At 38.6% G+C, this 20,401-nt stretch overlaps 1 protein-coding gene across 1 annotated transcript in view; it reads right to left on the bottom strand.

The window, feature by feature from the left end:
- The window catches only part of BABAM2 (BRISC and BRCA1 A complex member 2), a 398,034-nt gene that overhangs the window by 376,993 nt on the left and 640 nt on the right, over positions 1 to 20,401 (bottom strand). The window contains exon 2 of the mRNA XM_021697338.2: positions 17,477 to 17,628. Within this exon, the coding sequence (XP_021553013.1) occupies positions 17,477 to 17,604 (128 nt within the window). The 5' untranslated portion in view covers positions 17,605 to 17,628. The remainder of the gene's footprint in view (positions 1 to 17,476; positions 17,629 to 20,401) is intronic.

Raw genomic sequence — 20,401 nt, 5'->3', positions numbered from 1 at the left:
CAGAATACCTTGTAAAGAAGACCTGGGATCCAGTCCTGGGATCTAGTCCTGGCCTCCACCACTTATCAGCTAAGTTACCCTAAATGAGATGCTTAACCTCTCTGAGATTTGTGTTGTCCTCATGTGTTTAAAATAAGTTGTAAGGGGAGGTTATAAAAACATTCCTCACAGATCTACTGAGGGCAAAGACAATCTATGAAAAAAAAAGCTTTATACTATTCACAAAAGCTAAATTCATTTACTGCTCATTTCTTCATAGAAAAAAATATATACGACAGACATTATCTGCTTGGAGATCTGAATCCACCGCACAGACGGAGGTAAATGGATAGCCTGGAGGCCAAAGAGCCTCTGAGAGGTGCGGATGGGGCATACAGAGAGGTGCATTTCAGGAAGTGATAATACCTTGAAACCCATCCTCAAGATTGGAACAGGGCAGGGTTTTCAGGACATGGCACTTAGGAGCCCTTCTCAATGACTGTACACGTGCCTCTGCTTCTCTTCACCCTTTCTTCATAGTCTCTTCCTCGTCCATGATTTTATCTCCCCCCACACTGCCCTTCTGCCTCCCCTCTATCCGTCTACCCCCCTTCTCTCTTTCCTCCCTAGCCTTCTCCCTTACTTAATTACAATATGGAACTGAAATAATTTTTCAATATTTATTTATCCTATTCTTAGTTTAAAATCCAGAGGGTTCAGATATCTATATATACATTCACTCATAAGACATGTACTAGAATATTCACAGCAGCACTGCTCATAAGAGACAAAAACTCGGAACTACCTAAACGTCCTTCAGCAGCAGAACCGAGAAAATGGGTCTGTTCACATAACGGAACGCTCCTTCCTCAGGCAGGAGAAAGAACAGACCCGCAACGATACAGAATCTCACAAACATGATACCAAACAAAAGAAGCCAGACACAAAATGCCATTTTGTGGGACACAAATTCTATTTATGTTAAGTTACTTTAAGAAGGCAAATGCAACCTCTGCTCTTCGAAGGCAGGATGGTAGTTATTCTGTGCGTGTGTGATGGGAGGGGGAGAGCACCAGAAGATGTGGGAGATGCTGGTAATGTTCCATTTTTTTAAGACCCAATTACACAAATGTGTTCAGTTTCTGGAAATTCTCTGGGTAACATACATACGCTTAAAAGCACTTTTCTAAATGTATACCGTACCTCAATAAAAAGGTTTTTTTTTTTTCCATCAATGAGTTTAAACCTTTAATGTCCTGGGGAAGGGAGGAACAACAACTAAGCACTTCTTGGCTTCCCCGGTGCCCTCTAAGTACATTTTCTAGCCCAAAAGACAACTGCGATACGGCCCTGAACTTGGAACCGTGGAAACTACTTTCAGTTTCCCAACTTCATGCTGACCGTGCTTCTCCTATGTACCAGGTTCTGTGTGAGACACGGAGGATACAGCTGTGACGCCAGATGAGGACCCTGCCTTCTTTGAGAAAACAGATAAATATATACACACATATATAAATAAAAGCTTGAGATTGGCAAGAGGACAGAGCCTGGGATGGAGAAAAACATGGGAGGCCCACTTTTGATGGAATGGTCTAGCGAGGCAACCCTGAACAAGTCACTTAATTTACTTGAGTCTCAGCTACCTCATCTGCCTTAAGGGGATTATTGTAAGGATTAAGCATGATAATATCTCTCAAATCACTTATATTACAATAATAGCATTATGGAAGATAATAGCTCTTATTATTGTCCTTACTGCTTAATATAGAGTCTCTTGAATTAACCAATGTCAGCATGATCTATACACTAATACAGTAATAGTAACAATGAATAGTATTTTATGGGTCACTAATTCTCAATTAAAAGGCTTCTACTCTGGGTAGAAGCAGGTCTATCAATTAATGGCTCTCCTCTCCTTCTAAAGGGGTGTTAATGATACAAAGGCCTGCATCTCCCACAAGTAGTTTGGGCTCTGTGCTAGTGGCTCTTAGTGGGCTTCTGCCTATAAAATAATCACAATAAGGGTAGCAGGAATAGCTGCTGCACCAGATCCTGTCCTTGCCATATTAGGTCTATTACCTCCTGAAACCTCACATTGCTGTATGAGGTACAGATTTTAGCATCCTCATGTTACAGGTGAGGAATCAGTCCTGAGAGGTCAAGGTGAGCGTCCTAAGCTATTATGTGGCCATGCTAGGGTTTGAAACCGAGTCTCTGATTATATAGCCCTGCAGCTTTCCCCTACATTTGTTGTCTTTGTTTTGTTTGATTTTAATTCTGTAACCGTATCTTAAGCTCCTTTAAATATGGACCTTGACTCATTGTGGTCAGGTTGGTTCCCTCTGTTCTTCCCAACCGCTATCCCCTCAACCAGTATATATTCAGATACATTTACAGTATAAGAGTGAAAATACAGTGTGAATGCAAATCTATGTTCTTACACAGACTGAAAAGGGAAAAAAGCCTCTTTGAGTTTAAAGCCCCTCAGCTGTTTCTAAAACCATGAGGGTGCTCCACCCATTTATTCTGGCTTAAATCTGGGGGCAGACTCCTTTACAGAAGCTATTTTCATAAGAATTTACAGTTCAAAAATAAGTTCACCATTTCAGTACTATTTTAACTTTTCTCACTGTACTTAATGAGTTTGCCTCCTTAGCCAAAGGCTTAAATCAAAGCATGAATTGGAAAAAAAAAAATACCCTCAAATGTGAAAGATTGCTAGCCTTTTCTCTAAGGTCAGGAATAAGACAAGGATGCCTGCTTTCACCACTTCTACTCAAAATAGTACTGGGACTCCTAACCAGAGCAAGTAGTCAAGAAAATGAAATAAAAGGTATCCAAAAGGAAGGAGAAAAAATATGTTTATGGAGGACATGATCTACATGTAGAAAACCCTGAAGAGTCCACACACACACACACACACACACACAATCAAAACTAATAAATTCAGCAAAGTTGCAGGATACATGATCATGCACCCATGATGCAAAAGTCAGTTGCCTTTCTATATACACTAACAAAGAACAATCTGGAAAGAAAATTATAAAAACATCCCATTTACAATAGTTTTAAAAAGAATAAAATACTTAGGAATAAACTTAACCAAGGGGGCAAAGGTTGGATACAGACCCACTTATCCACAGGAAATACATTCCAAGACCCCCAGCAGAGGTGCCTGAAACCGCAGATAGTACCAAACCCTATGTATATTGTTTCTCCTTATATACCAATGATAAAATTTAATTTATAAAGTAACCACTGTAAGAGATTAATAACAAAAACTAATGAGAAAATGGAACAATTTTAACAGTATACTGTAATAAAAGTTATGTGAATGTGGCCTCTCTCTCAAAAGATCTGACTATACTGTACTCACACTTCTTGTGGAGGTATGAGATGATAAAATGCCTGTGTGATGAGATGCAGTGAGGGGAACGAGGTAGGCATCGTGACGTAGCATTAGGCTACTACTGACCTTTTTTTTTTTTAAGATTTATTTATTTATTTATTTGTCAGAGAGAGAGTGCACAAGCAGGGGGAGTGGCAGGCAGAGGGAGAGGGAGAAGCAGGCTTCCCACTGAACGAGAAGCCCGATGCGGGGCTCGATCCCAGGACCCTGGGATCATGACCTGAGCCGAAGGCAGATACTTAACCGACTGAGCCACCCAGGTGCCCCTACTACTGACCTTCTGACGTGTCAGGAGGAGGATCACCTGCTTCTGGACCATCGTTGACCATGGGTAACTGAAACCACGGAAAGCAAAACCACAGAAAAAGAGGGACTACTGTACTCAAAACTACAGAGCACCTGGGTGGCTCAGTCGTTAAGCGTCTGCCTTCGGCTCAGGTCATGATCGTGGGGTCCTGGGACTGAGTCCTGCATCAGGCTCCCTGCTCCATGGGAACCTGCTTCTCCCCCTCCCTCTGCCTGCCTCTCTCTTTGTTTCTCATGAATAAATAAATAAAATCTTTTAAAAAAAAAACTACAGGGCGCCTGGGTGGCTCAGTTGGTTAAGCGGTTGCCTTCGGCTCAAGTCATGATCCTGGAGTCCCAAGATCGAGTCCGGCATCGGGCTCCCTGCTCAGCAGGGAGTCTGCTTCTCCCTCTGACCCTCCCCCCTCTTGTGCTCTCTCTCTTTCATTCTCTCTCTCAAATAAATAAATAAAATCTTTAAAAAAAAAAAAAACTACAAAACATTGCTGAAAGAAATTAAAGAAGACACAGGTAAATGGGAAGGCATCCTGTGTTCACTGATGACTTAATACTGTTCAAATGTTAATACCACCCAAAGCAATCTAAGGATTCAAAGCAATTCCCATCAAAATCTCAACAACAATCTTTGCAGAAATAGAAAAAGCCATCCTAAAATTATTATGGAAGCTCAAGGGATCCTGAATAGCCAAAACAATCTGGCAAAAGAAGAACGACCTTGAAGGTCTCACATTTCCCAATTTCAAAACTTAACTAAAAAGCTACTGTAATCAAAAGACTGCAGTACTAGCATAAAGACAGACATATAGACCAACTATATGAGAAATAGCCTAGAAATGGACCCTCAAATATATGGTCAAATAATTTCAACAGTGCCAAAACCATTTAATAGAGGGAAAGACTGTCTTTTCCAACAAATAGTGTTGTGAAAACTGAATATTCACATGCAAAAAAAAAAAAAAGAACTTGGACCCCTAAACCATACACAAAAACTTTGAATTAAAAATTCAAAATGAATCAAAGACCTAATCGTAAGAGCAAAAATGATAAGCTCTTAGAATAAAACATAAGGGGAAAGCTTTAAGACACTGGATTTGGCAATAATTTCTTGGATATGACACCAAAGGGATAGGCAACAGAAGCAAAATTAATAAGCTGGACTTTATCAAAAGTAAAAACATTGTGCATCAAAGATATCATCAACAGAATAAAAAGGCAACAACCCATGGAAAGGGATAAGAAGGCAGACGCTTAAGGAATTGGTTATCCAGAATATATAAAGAACTCCTACAACTCACTACCAACAACAACACAGTTCAAAAATGGGCAAAGGACGTGAACAGCTATTTCTCCAAAGCAGACATGCAAATGGCCACTAAGCACTTGAAGAGCTGCTCAATGCCACTGGTCATTAGGAAAATGCAAAACCACAATGATATACCACTTCACACCCACTAGGATGACTACAGTTTTTTTTTAATTTAAAAGCAAAGAAAACATTTAAAAATCAAATAATGTTGGTGAGGATGTGGAAAATCTGGAACCCTTGTGCACTGCTGGTGGCAATATAAAATGATGCAGCCCCTGAGGAAAATGATATGGTGATTCCTCAAAAAACTAAACAGAGAATTACCATATGATCCAGCAATTCCCCTTCTGGGTATATCTCCCAAAGAACTGAAAACAGGGCCTCCAACAGATATCTGGATGCCTATGTTTATAGCAGCAACATTATTCACAATAGTCAAACAGTGCAAGCAACCCAAGAGTGCATCGACGGGTAAATGGATAAACAAAATGTGGTCTATACATACAATGGAATATTATTCAGCTAAGCTTAAAAAGGAAGGAAATGTTGACATATGCTATGACATGGAAAAACCTTGGAGACTTCATGCTAAGTGAAATAAGCCAGTCATAAAGGAACAAATACTGCATAATTCCGCTTATACAAGGTACTTAAAGTAGTCAGATTCATAGACAGGAAATAAAATAGTGATTTCCAGGGGTGGGTGAAGGGAGGAATTGGGAGTTATTATTTAACGGGCACAGAGTTTCCGTTTTGCAAGATTAAAAAGGTTCTAGAGATGAATGGTGGTAATGGCTGCACAATGGGCGTGAACTCAGCGCCACTGAACTGAAATGCCACTTAACTCAGTGCCACTGAACTGGACACTCAAAAACGGTGCAAATGGTAAATAGTATGTGTGTTTTACCACACTACAAGAAAGTATGTGCTAAGCCCCAAACTGAATCTGCATGTTAAGAATTTACTGAACCACAAAATTTTAAACATGATGTTTTTTAGATAAAAAAAGTCTAAGGAGTGCATAGACGGAAAAAACGATCATTGTGAGGGCATTGTACCCACTTCACGGTAGAACTTCAAAACATTCTCCAAAAGTTCCACTTGACTCAAGAGCTCTTATCAATAAATTGGCAAGAGCAAAGGTTGAGATGAAAACTGATTCAGAAAACAAAAAGGATACATTTTTCAAAAAGTCAAGAGAAGCAAGGTCAACAGGAAAAACAACTTTCATCACATGCCATTAGAAAGATAACCACATTACTCAGGAAACGTGGCCCTGAAAGGAAAGTTACAAAATTATTTCTGAAGAATATGGCACCAGAAAGCAAGATTATTCAAGCATCATGGAAGTTAAAAAGAGGGCTGTCTACATGGGCATAAGGATCCTTTAACACGTAAGTGAGAGCACAGGACTAGTTAATTGCAGTCTTGAGATAAACTTATTAACATGTGCCTATTCACACAAACTAAAAGAGCCCCGCTCATCTTCTAATTAATAAAGAACTCTGCAAATTTGTCATTTTAATGAAACAGAAACCATCAAAGAATACCACCTTAAAATTGCACAGAACAGAGGACACAAAAGATAACAGTAAGAGTGATTTTTTTTCCCTTGAATAGTACAAAGTAGAGCTAGGAATAGATTAAATGAATCTTCTACCTCCTTTCCTTTATACATTAGACTGGCTACTTCCCTTCACCTCTTCCCCTACCCCAAATTCCATTCCAAAGGAAGTCACTGCAGGGCATGAAAAGCACCAGGTTCATAACCATCTACAACTCCAGAGCCAGAGTTCTCCCAGCATTCACCACTCTAGTCTCTGTGGGAAGACTGTGGAATCCTAGCACAAGTTCCTAAGGTCAATGATTTTCAAAGTTTACTGGGCCAAGGCCAATACCATCCCTTTGACTTTTTCCCCAAAAAACCCTAAATACAAAATAAGTGAAAGCCCTCTGAAATATTAAGAGACCCATTAACTGTTTAATTAACATTATTTACATTATACTACTGTAATCGGAAGGTGGCTGGACAGGCAGCTACCCAAGTTAAAGATCGAAGAGAAGACAAGACTATGGGCTGGAGCATGAGGAGCAGCACAACCTGTATTTCTCTGAGTTAAAAAAAAAAAAGAAAAACAAGAAGTACTTCCTGGAGCATAACCTGGACAAGGTAATAGTGCTCAAAATATCAACACTGTGCACTGTTTACTGTGTTTCTAGATGCCCTTGTGCCTAGCCCTAGCCCTGGTGCCCTAGCACCCTGAGCCCTAGCCAAAATTCTGGCCTTAACACTCACAACCCCACCCATCCACTGCCCACACTAGCTCTCCACCCTCCAACAGAGCTCCCCACTTTAGTCCCCATCTTACGAGGTGTTGGCAGGCAGCTTCTTCAACCCTCTGTTGAAACTGTTGCATGTCTCTGCTCAAGAAAGCCAAAGTTCAATCTCTAATAACTATTGAAAACAGGTTCTGTCTGTTAAAAAAGAGAAGTTGCCATCTCCAAGCCCATTCATTCTTCAACCTAACCAAATATTTCAAAGTAGATCCACCTGCATCGTCTAAATTAGCCACACTGATATTTTTTCTGCCTCCAAAAAGCAATGAACAAGGATGGAAAGTTACTCTAGAAACAGAAGTCTCTGGCTCTCCTGTCCTTTTCTGCTCCATGATTTCTGACTTTTGTTACACACGTGTGACCTCTTATATTGCTCTGCTTGCCTGAGTCTTATTTAGACAGCTCCTTTATACTGCCTGCATGGACACTCACTCTTTACAGAGTCCCTGATTCTGAAATACCAAAGTGATTCTACCAGCTGCCTAACAACAATACAATAAATAATAATATATATATAACATGTGTAATATATATAACATTTAATATGATAATAATAGCACTGTTATTATTATAGATAAAAATAGCTGCCATTTATTGAGCACCGTGACCAAATATTCTAAGTGCTTTATATTGAGTTACATCATTTCATCCCCATAACGACTCAGTAAGACAATTATTAATATCATCCCAAATTAAGAGAAAACTGAGTCACAGAAAAGGTATGTAACTTGCCAAAGATCATTAATAATGTCACTTAATAAAGTGGCAAAATCAGGATTCAAACTCAGACCTCATTGACTAAAAAACCTACATGCTTACCACTATATTATGCTGCCATCCCACACCTCTAAAGATGGCTCACTGGGTTCCATCCTTTGTCCAACCTGACTTCTGGCTTGTGCCACCCCAGCCCCTTCCTCCAGCATTGTGTTAGCTCTTCTGGTTCTATTTTTCCTTTCTTTGAACTTTCTTTGAACTCTTCTTAAATATTCTTCGGGATTTGGATAAGAGATTATTGATTTATTAAATTTTCTAATACATCTTTTCCTTCTACTTCAATCTACCTTTTATATTAGCTCTCATCTTTGCCAGTAAACCACTAAAAATTTCTAAATGAAAGCAGCTGAAGAATAAGCCACCTAGGAAGAAAGTGAACAGTCAATGTGCAGGAACAAAATGAAGAAAACACAAACCTTTATTTACAAACATAAAAGTGGGCATAAATAGGACAGACTGACCATACTCCTGAAGAGGTATCAATACCATAAAGCAAGTATACTCAATATCGTAAAACTACAATCCAAGGGCCACTTGCTTCTTTTTGTAAATCAAGTTTCATTGGAACACAGCCACACTTACTCCTTTGTCTACTGTCATAGATTCCATGCTACAAGAGCTGAACAGTTGCGACACAGACCATGAGACTCACATGCCTAAAACACTATCTGATCCCACAGAAAGTTTGCTAACCCCTGTTGTAAAAGAGGTCCATTTTCTCCAACCAAAAAAGGTTTTATCCAATGCCAATCAAACCCCCAGCAGGTAAGATTATGAGTATTCAAACATACTATAAAGCTATAATAATTGAAAAGCTATATAATTGCCCAAAGCAAATACAGATCACTGAAAATAAAGTCAGAAATAAATATGAGAATTTAGCGTGTAAGATGGCATTTCAAAATAGTGAATAAGTAAAGGATTTATTTTATAAATAGTGCTAGGACAACCAGATGATTACTTAGAAAAAATAATATCCCATTCCTACATCATATCATACACCAAAATAAATTCCAGATTAATTTCAAGGAACAATAAAACTACAGAAGAAAGCATAGGTGTCTCAGAAGAAAACAGGTGTCTCAGTGGAAAAGGCATTAATTTTGCAAAATGTTAAAAGAACCCATGAGGGAAATCGATTTGATGACAACATAAAAAGTAAACATTTTGGCATATCAAAGACAAATGTAAAAGGAGATTCTTTACAACCTCATGTTATAACAACAGGCAGACACAAATGAACATCTCTCAATGAGAACTGATTAAATTATAGTGCATTCTTATACTGGAATATTATGCAAGCATTAAAAAGGAGGCAGCAGCTCTATTGTACTAATGTGGACAGCCTTCAAAATATACAGGTAACATGAATATATGTTACCTTATCAATTATCTATTGCTGCATAACCAACTACCCCAACATTAGTGGCTTAAGAAAATTCATTATTTCTCATCATTCTGGTCAGTTCTGCTGGCCTCTCATTGGCTCATGCATGCAGCTGCATTCAGCTGATAGGTTGGTTGTGGGGCCGAACAGAGCTGGGGCAGCTGGGGCAGCTGGCTATTTGGGCCAGTCTCTCTCAAGGAGACCAGACCTGAGAAGAACACCAAATACATCAGAAATCTTAAAATTTACATACTCTGGCCCAATAGTTAGAATTTTGCTGACACACAGGAATGTATGCATCCATATAGACACTTCTATTTTTTATAGCCCCAGAGAAAAGATCTCCAGGTAATGAATCTGGCAATCACCTAATAAAGAGATAAGTTGCTACATGATCCCACTACAGTGAAGCTCAGTAGTTGAGAAGTCCACCTATGCATAAAAAGCTTCAAATTCACATTTTACATTCTCCCTCCTAAATAGACATGGACAACCAAGAATCATCAGTTTGAGGAAAGCCACCAACACTAAAGACAGAGAGCAAAACAGAGATAATACAAGGTACAGAAAAAAATGTTTTTTAAAGCTATAGTCAATTGTACCTCAATTTTAAAAACAAACAATAATTAATATCCTCGCAGAGAAGACACTGCATCCATGAAACTACAACAATATGTGTGTTGAGGGTCCCCAATATGACAGACCAAGGCCTTTCAAATCTGAGGGGAAGATAATCTGCAACCTAGACTTCTATACCTGCCCAAATTATCAATCAAGTTTAAAAGCAGAATAAACACATTTCAGACTTTCAGGAACTCAAAGAATAAACCTCCTCTTCTCTCTCTCGGGATGCTACTAGAGTGCATGCTCCAACAAAGCAAGAGGGAAAAACAAGAAAGACATGAAATTCAACACAGGAAAGAGGCAAGAGGAAAGCTACAATGATAACTGCATGGCAGACGCAGACAACAATCAAACCAAATTAAAGCAGTTCCTCCACCAATCTTACCCACTTGCTCAAATTAAGAAGGAAGAATTCATTCTTGATTCTCTCTCAAATCCCAAATTCAACATCCTCATGTTTTTACCTTCTAACTAGTTTATCTATTCACCTCCTTCCATCTCCATCACCACCACCATATTCTAAGACTCCATAATCTGTCACCTGATCTAGTGTACAAATGGACAGCTAACTGGTCTACCTTATCCTGCACAAGCCTCTTTCTATGTAACAACCAATGATTTGTTTTTAATACAAATTAGATCATGTCACTCTGCTCCTCACTCACTCCTCATTCTACCCAGAATAAAACCCAAGTTTCCTAATATAGTCCACCAGGCTCTACATATTCTGGCCCCTGACTATCTTTAAAATTTCATCTCATTTCCCTCTCACGCTCTCTCACTACATTCCAACACTCAGTGGCCTTGTAGATCCTTGAACATGCGAAGCTTTCTCCTGCCTTTACACATCGTATTCCCTTTTTACAACAACTTCCCCAGCTCTTCACACTGGATTACTCTCATCTTTCATGATTCAACTTAAATGTCATTTCCTCAGAGAGCTTTCCTGACCATTAATTCTCAATTAGTCCTTCACCAGGTCAGTTTCCCTTCATTTCCTTTTCTCAATGAGTTAAAAAGAAGAATTTCTGTTAACTGAATTTTGGGATGTCCTAAGAGAATGGCATGTGACTATTTAAATGAGGTTATCAAAAAGTACCTACGATATATGGCTAAGCAAGACAATTTTTAAGAATTAGAACAAGATAGGGCGCCTGGGTGGCTCAGTTGGTTAAGTGGTTGCCTTCGGCTCAGGTCATGATCCTGGAGTCCCGGGATCGAGTCCTGCATCGGGCTCCCTGCTCGGCAGGGAGTCTGCTTCTCCCTCTGACCCTCCTCCCTCTTACGCTCTCTGTCTCTCATTCTCTCTCTCTCAAATAAATAAATAAAATATTTAAAAAAAAAAAGATCTTATAACTAATAAGAAATAGAATCGGGATTTGGGGCACCTAGGTGGCTCAGTTGGTTGGGCGACTGCCCTCGGCTCAGGTCATGATCCTGGAGTCCCGGGATCGAGTCCCGCATCGGGCTACCTGCTTGGCAGGGAGTCTGCTTCTCCCTCTCCCGCTCCCCCCTCTTGTGCTCTCTCACTCTCTCTCTCAAATAAATAAATAAAATCTTAAAAAAAAAAAAAAAGAATTAGAACAAGACAGATGAGAATTTTCCTACCAGATATTATGACATACTATAAAGTTGCAATAGTTAAGACAGTGTGCAACTGGCATGAGGACAATGAGGCTGACAGATCAGGACAGGAAGCCTAGAAACAGATCCATGTACGATGTAAACTTGACATCATAAGAGAGGTAGGATTGCAGATCCACAGGCAAAGGATGACCTTTTCAATAAATGATGCTGGGACAACCAATCTGTTTGAAGAAAAAAACTATGTCCTTATCTCACAACTATTTTATAGAGAAAAATAAATTTCTCTTCGAAGACCAAAAAAGAAAAACTTTAAAATTCTTAAAGGAAAATATATGACTTTTGAGTACGACAGAATTTTTTGAAATGCTCCCTGTCTCTCTCTCTCACACACACACACGTGACATAAATCTAAAAAGGAAAACACTGATGCATTTGTCTTCATTAAAATTAAAACTTCTGGACATCAATAGCATCAAATTAAGAATATAAGCCACAAACTGAATGCAGATATTTGTAATACATATAACTGCTAAATGACTAGTTTCCAAAATATGTAAAGAATGATTTAAAATCTATACAAAACTACAAACAACCCTCTTAAAAGATGGGCAAAGGATATTCCTAAAAGAAGAAATCTAAACTGGCAATAAAGATTTGAAAAGATTCTTCACTACACTAGTAATCAGGGAAATACAAATTAAAAACATAATGAGATACCATTTCACACCCATCAACTTGGCAAAAATTTAAGTCTGACAACAACGCAGAGTATTGTGAAGGCTACAGAACAATGGGAACTCTCATTCAGTTCTGGTGGAAGGAAACTGATAAAATGTGGCAATATCTAATAAAATAGAAAATGCATATACCTTAAGAGCCAGCAATTTTATTCCTAGGAATATACCCTAGAGGAATAGCTTTCAAATATTTTTTTTTTTGCTTTCAAACATTTTTTTTCATGACACACATATTTTACATTTTAACCCAGTACACACATACTTATTTAACTGAAAGCAAAATTCACAAAACAGTGCTTATTCTTATTATGTGTGACACATTCTGGTAGTTTCCATTCTATTCTCATTCATTTTTTAAATGTTGGAGTGACTCATTCAATAGATTTTATAACCACTAATGGGTAAACACACCCAGTTCAAAAACCCATGCCCCAGAAAATATTCTCATGTGTATATCTTCTTGCACAAAGGTGAGAGAATGTTCATTATGGCATTCTTTGTCAAAAGAAATTTGAAACAACATATAAGTCAATCAGTGGGAGAGTGAATAAAAAATTGGAGGCGTAGTCATACAATGGAATATGATATAGCAGTGCAAACCAAAGAACTTGAACCATAAGTATTAACGTAAGTAAATCTCAAGAACTTCCTACTAAGCAAAAGAAGCTGCAGAAGAATATATATATATATGATGACACCATTTGTAGAAACTTCTTAAACATGCAATATAATACTATATATGGTTTAGGAATATATTTTTATATAATGAATACATAAAGTATAAAGATATGCACAAGGAGAAAAGGAAAAAGATCACAAAGGAATACAGAAAAAAAAAGTGAAATGGAAAAGCCCAGTGAACAACTGGATACTAAATGGTTAAAAGTTGCCCATCTTCAAAATTAAAGTATTGCCTCCTGGGCCAGCAGCTTCCTTCCAGGCACAGGGCTAATAAAGCCTCAGTCTGCCATCCAGCAAACGGAGATCAGTCTTCAAAGCTTATAGCGCTCATCTTTGAAAACTGTTCTATTTAGTAACCAAGTACACTGAGTATCTATTTTTAATTAAGTAACGAAATTCAGAACATGAACAAAAAATGCAACAGGTAGTTGTGGGCGGCTGAGATGTCATAGCAGATGCCCCAAACACAGCCATGTGCCAGTAAGGGTGAGTCACTGTGATATGCTGAAAAAAGATAATAAGGCTTGGCTACCACAAGTTGCAGTAAGCCCTCTGCTTTCCTCTCTTATATTTGCCAGGCACCATTCCAGAACACGGAACATGCAGACAGCTTCAAGATTAGTAAATCACTAAAAATGACAAAATATGGCATCTTACAAATAGCACATGCTTGTGATCAAATTAACACAGAGCAAAAAGCTAATAAACAGTCAGTGGCCTCATGGAATAATTCCCTAAAATTAAAATTTGGCCCCTCTACCTAGAAGAGTAAACCCCATACTATAATACACTTCACTATAATTTCAAAAATATCAATTCATTTGTCAAGAAATGAAATTTTAAAGGACTACATATAACAAAGATTAAGCAATAATCCACCAGACCAATAAACAGGTTTCCAAGACAGAAGTCCAAACCACTATGATCCCCAAACCAGGCATCTTCTCTAGGAAAACATCTTACCTCTTCACCCATTCAACCCCTACTTGCTACGCTATATGGGAAAGGTACCATAGAGGGCCTTAAGGAGGCCTAAAAATAAATAAGAACCCTGCCCTTAAGATTGTGACAGTCTAGCAGTGGAGCTTAGAAACACACACACACACACATACATACACACATACATACATACATAGGTGTACATAAGGTACAAAGATTTAGGTGCCATTAGAGAAATAAAGATGAGTTACTATTTTTTAAAAAAATATTTTACTTTGAATAGATTCTTACCTATCTACTCCTCCTATGAGCCAGATCTAGAATATAGATACTCACACCTCATCGCTTCAAGGGCAAGTAGCCATATATAGAAACAAGACTAGTTCTGTGTATGCTGTGCCCTATAGGGTATGCCCCTTCCAGTTCACAGAACTCACAAATGTGCACCCCATTTCTTGTAACCATGAGTCCTGCTGATCTAAAAGAAAGGGAAATGCCAATAAGTGACACACTAAGAAGAAGCCATTCTGTTCCCAAACCCCGCCACTGTTTTGCTATAGAAACTTGAGGAATGCACACTTTGCCTGATGGAAGGATTGAAGAAAGAATTGTTAATGAGATTCCGAGGAACTTTCATGAATCTTTCAGACAAGCACTACATAAAAGGCATCACTAATGCTCTACATCAATAAGGCTTTTCACATCATTTTATGCATAGCAACTTTGTTAATGTAGGTAGAGGTATTTGCATTCCTTTTTTAAATCTAAAGAAAGTAAATTCCATAAATACTAAATGCCACTGATGCCATTTCAAATATTTTTCACAGAGCTAGTCCAGCCCGGGCCAGGTCTAGTGGATTCATTTCAAATGTATCATCAGATCCACTATTTGCATTTAAATGCTCAACCAAATATTCAGGAATTGGGGAGCACTGGAGAAGGAGTCTGCGGAAAAGAAATAAAGTGACTTCATGTTGATGAACCCAAATGTTCTCTCAGATTACTGATACAAGGAGTAAGAAGTTCAGATGACATCATCTTACATAAGCCAGTCCCAGTCCTCTGGCCATCTCTTAAAAAAAAAAATGTTTGTGACAAACTAAAGAAGAAAGACCTATTTCCATGCCCTATCCATTTGGGACAATAAACATCCCTGGTTCACGGGTTTGGCTTCTTTTGATGACAGCTTCCCTAAGCTATAATCCACACCCCCCAAAAACCTTACAGGTGCACAGTTCAGTCCAGTCACCTTTCATATATTTACAGAATTGTAGAACCATCCCCACTATCGACTTTTAGGACATTTTTGCCCCAAAAGAAACCCCCCACCCACTGACTAAATTGAAGATAATGCCAGATCTTTTATTTATTTTTTTTTAAGATTTTTTATTTTTTATTAGAGAGAGAGTACAAGCAGGAGGAGCGGCAGGCAGAAGGAAAGGGAGAAGCAGGTCCCCCGCTCAGCAGGGAGCCCGAGGTGGGGCTCGATCCCAGGACCCCGGAATCATGACCTGAGCCGAAGACAGACGCCCAAACGTCTGAGCCACCCAGGTGCCCCAATGCCAGATCTTTTAAAAAGCATCCTATTTTCCAATAAAGTATCCAATTGACTTAGTCTTCTTTATCTCACTACTGAAGAAAGTAAGTGTATATCCTCATATCTAAGTCTGCAGCTTAGTCAAAAAACAGCAAGACTTATAGCAGGCAAAAGAAACTAAAAAGAAAAGCTAAAAGAGAATCAAGAATGCAACATATTTCTAGTAAGAAAGTGCTCAAAAACTGATAGGGATATGTCAAAAAGACACAAACACCAACTCAACGGAGCTCCCAATGACAAAGCTAGAACAACTGAGCAACAAAATAAATGAACACAGTGTTTGGATGATAACCTAGAGACTAAAATAAACACCTCAAAATTCACACTGACATAAATAAATAAGCGAATAAGTAAGTGACTGGGGGAGGAGGGATAACGCTTCTCTACAGCAGAATTCAAATTAACAAGTGTGGGGGGGAGTAAGGGAAATAGAAAATCACTTAGATCAGCACCACAGTAATAATGATTGCAGGCCAGAACCATCCATGGACGCTGAAATTTGTGGCCAAAAGTACAATGAGGAAGCGAACATCTGCACCACCTCAAGACATCACTCCACAAGATACTTACCAATGACAAAGGGAAGATGGAGCTAACGCTATAGTGGAGAAACGTGGTGGACACAATCCTACCTGAGCGGTCCGAGTTAACATACCAGTCACAGACATATGAACATCACATACTCCCTGACCTAATGCACTGAAAACCATACAGCATCAATTCTATAGTATGCTTAGGGAAAAAAATGCAATTCTCACTGTAATAAAGGGAAAACAGTAGATGAACCCATACTGAGCAACACTTTACAAAATAACTAACCAGTGCTATTTTCAAAAGTGTCAAAATCGGGATGCCTGGGTGGCTCAGTTGGTTTAGCACCTGCCTTCGGCTCAGGTCATGATCCCAGGGTCCTGGGATTGAGTCCCGCATCAGGCTCCCTGCTTCTCCCTTGGCCTGCTGCTCCTCCTGCTTGTGTGTGCTCTCTCTCTCTCTCTCTCTCTCTCTCTCTCTCTCTGACAAATAAATAAAATCTTTTTTTAAAAAAAGTGTCAAAATCATAAAAGACAAAGAAAGACAGAAACAGTAACAGGTTAAGAAGACCAAGATGCAACAGCTAAATTCAGTTTGGATCCTGGATTGGATCCTGGACCTAAAAAAGGACATGCATGAGTGGGAAAACTGGCAAAATTCAAACAAGGCTTGTAGAACAATCAACAGCATTATAGCAACATTAATTTTCTGTAGAATTTTGTATATTTTCTGTAAATCTACATTTATTTTGAAATAAAAAGTAGGGGCTTTTTAATGCAATATTCCCAGGTGTGAGATTCTACTGTTCCAACCCCATTGTGAAAAATGACTCATTCTGGCTAGCTATTACAATTTTCTTATCAGGAGAGATTACCAATCCCATTTTCTTATTAGAAGAGATATCAGATTCAGAATTCCAAAACCCAACTCTTAGAGTACATTCTGGATTGCAGCAGACGTAAAAAGAAAACAAGTCATTGAATGAAAAACACACTTGCTAAAAACCACATGGCACACTGTTAACAAAGAGACATGCCAAAAAAAAAAAAAAAGACACGAACATTGTGATCATAAAGCAATGGCCCACAACACAAATAAAACAACTAGAAACATAAAATGTCAAGATCTGGACAAAACCAACTGCATCATCATGTGATAAGATCATGACTTGATGAATTTCTGTGGTGTTCAATTTTTATGAATCTGGTGAGAAAAGTTTATTAGTAGGTAAGGGCTGGATTGGGTCTGATACATTAGTTGAAGTAGTTCTGGTACCTACCCAGACTTCAAGTCAGTTATCCTCAAACAGTTCGTAGCATCCAGTCCCACTTTTCCATTGCGGACCACACTAGATATGAATGGGGAGAGCATTGGAGAAATTCGGTTCAAGGCCACTTCTGGGGACATTTTAGCTTGACTTGCAAATCACCACTGAAAGCAGAAGGAAAGAATGGTGGTCAGAGTATTCAGAGGAACTAGATAGAACAAGTTTCCTGAAAACTGGCACAGCACAAGGAAGTTTCTCTTGCATGAATAAATACCTCATTTCCTGTCTTACAGCGGCCTCTTCCAATGACCCTCCAGAAGAAACCAACCCCCTGTTGCTCACCTCCTCAGGACAGAGGCTGAATCAATGTTTTTCAGGAACAGAAGCAACCTTTCAAATCCAATCCCCTCCTCCTTTCCAAAGCTGACCGCCACACTGCCCCACACGACCTAAAACTACCCTGCTCTGTCTTACAACCGACAGCTTCCTACTCGGAGGCATTAAGAAGCCTTTGTTAACAATCCTCTCCCCCAACACACAACATGTACACACCATTAAGTTAGGAACCACTCCCTCTGTGTCCCCACAAGAAGGACTTGATTGGTAATACTGTATAAAATTCAAGAATAAGCATAATCTGCTTACCAGTTGTTACTTACAAGAAATTACTTACTTCTGATATGCTGTCCCTCCACAGTGTGTTATAACTACCCGCTCTGTGATCTCTCCCCTGCAGGGACTATGTCTTGAATCCCTAGTGTTTAACAAAAGTACCTGGCACACGCTAAGCACCCAGTAAAAATCTTTTAATAAACAAATGAATAAAGAGACAAAAACTAGAGAAATATTGAAGTATGGAGAGAAGACAATATGCCCTCAAAAAATGTGGTCAAGGATAATGTATCTGAGGAACATATGTAGCAAAAAGCTATTTAACAATTGAATCATGAAAATAAACACTTAGCCGGATATTAAGCAACACAAACTAACATGGATCTAAAAGTGCACTAAGAAGTTCTTACACTTGAAAATACAGAAGTAAAACCAACAAAGCGTATCTAAATTATTTGGAAACCCAAGGGGTTAGGAGAGGGAATGCATGAATTCCTCTAAATAGATTTCTAAATGAAAACCTCTACTTTCAGAGGTGAATAAGTCCATTTAAATAATCACTTTCTTCCTCAATCTGAAAGGATAATCCTGCATCAAAAGCAAATTAATTTCTTACAAGTTAAAACTACAAGGAAATGATGTTCTGGTCCTAGTTTTCATGTATTTTACCATATGAGGACTTACAAGTCTCTGCCAAAATAAATGTTGAAAACCAGTACCTGTTTTAATCACTTCAGATAGTAATAAAGGGAAGAACTGCAATGATTTTTCAAAAAATAACTTAATGACCTTATATAGTGATGACACCCAGAAGTACCTTTGAGGCAGTAAAAGCTTTATACTTCAGTACTCAAATCATCCTTTCTGCAAATATAAAACAAGCTCCTCTTCCAGTCACTTAACAGATGACCTCCCTCCACCATTCCAATGTCACTACAAAGTAAGAATAAACATCTAATGCCCTGTATTATCAATCATAAAAATCATGCTGTACATTTTTATAACACTACCACTTGCAAAGAGCTTCCAAATACATTATTACAGTTGATCATCACAATCCCGGGCAGTAGGCAGGTATTAGAATTCCCACTCTACACCAGATAAGGATAACTTCTGTAATTTGCCTTTGAACAGCATACTAACCCATATTATCATTTTGAAGCTTATTTTTTTCCTATTCTGCGACATTTCCATTCTTATTACTATCCACTGATGTCACAGTTCTTGAAAGGATGCTTATCTAGATCATATGCAAAACACAGAAATACTCATCTGGAAAAAAAGCAAAGATCTCACCTACATTACAAAATTGTTCTTCCATGCTTTTTTCCCCATAATACCTATCATTCTTTTACCTCTCATTTCTATGAAAAATGGAAAAAGAATCAACACATTCTGAAAAATCAACTGAGTATCAGGCACTATATTACCCACCTCTACCTGTAATTTCATTTACTTCCCCCCAACAACCCTGTTCTCTATTATTGTTCCCATTTCACAGATAAGAAAACTAAAGCTCAGCAAGTCTTAAGTAACTTTTTCAAAGTCACAAACATAGCAAGAATAAAGATCAGAATTCAAATCCAGATCTCCCTCAAAGTCCACTATACCCATCCTCCTCTCACATTAAGCATGTATAACTGCAATCACCAAAGAGAAAGGCATCAAAGTCATCTGTTTAAGTGTACAACTTATAAAATTGGAACAGAAAAAAATTATGAAGTTGAACTAATGGTTGCTTGACCACCAGAAACACGTTAGACTACAGCTGGTCTGCTGCCAAAGCTGGCCTGAGTAATCGACCAGTCAAATGCTACAGGGAAGAAACCTGCACCAAAAGCCAAACTATACTTAAGGTGACAACAACCCGTCCCAATTCAGCAACTGTCAGGACCTTCAACTAACACCTGAAGGAATGAATTTCTTTGTTTCAGAACAGCTACAATACTATTTTTTGACAGTGCAAGACTTCCTGCAGCGTTAAAATCTGTTTCAACCGTAAGTGTAGTGACTTCTCTAAGACAGAGTGGAAATACTCCAAAACCATAGGTCACCAAATAGCCAAAGATGATGGTTCTTTGGTGTGATCCTTTTGAGCCAGGGACATGGATGGGGGCTCACCCCCAATAGTGGCTTTTACATATCACAGTTCTATAATAGATCCCAGCTAGGCACAAATTTACAGCAGCCAGCCTCCCCTGAATGCTAGTTGTGCAATTTTTATTTCCTGATTTTGAGGTATTACAGAAGGAAAATGTAGAAATACAACTTTTACAGGGTCTGCTGCTCGAACAGGTTCACATAAGGTCCTCGGATGGGCAGCCT

Source organism: Neomonachus schauinslandi, chromosome 10 (genome assembly GCF_002201575.2).
Source record: "Neomonachus schauinslandi chromosome 10, ASM220157v2, whole genome shotgun sequence".
NCBI lineage: Eukaryota > Metazoa > Chordata > Mammalia > Carnivora > Phocidae > Neomonachus > Neomonachus schauinslandi.
The sequence above is the reverse complement of the archived record's forward strand: the minus strand, read 5'-3'. Positions and strand labels throughout refer to the sequence as shown.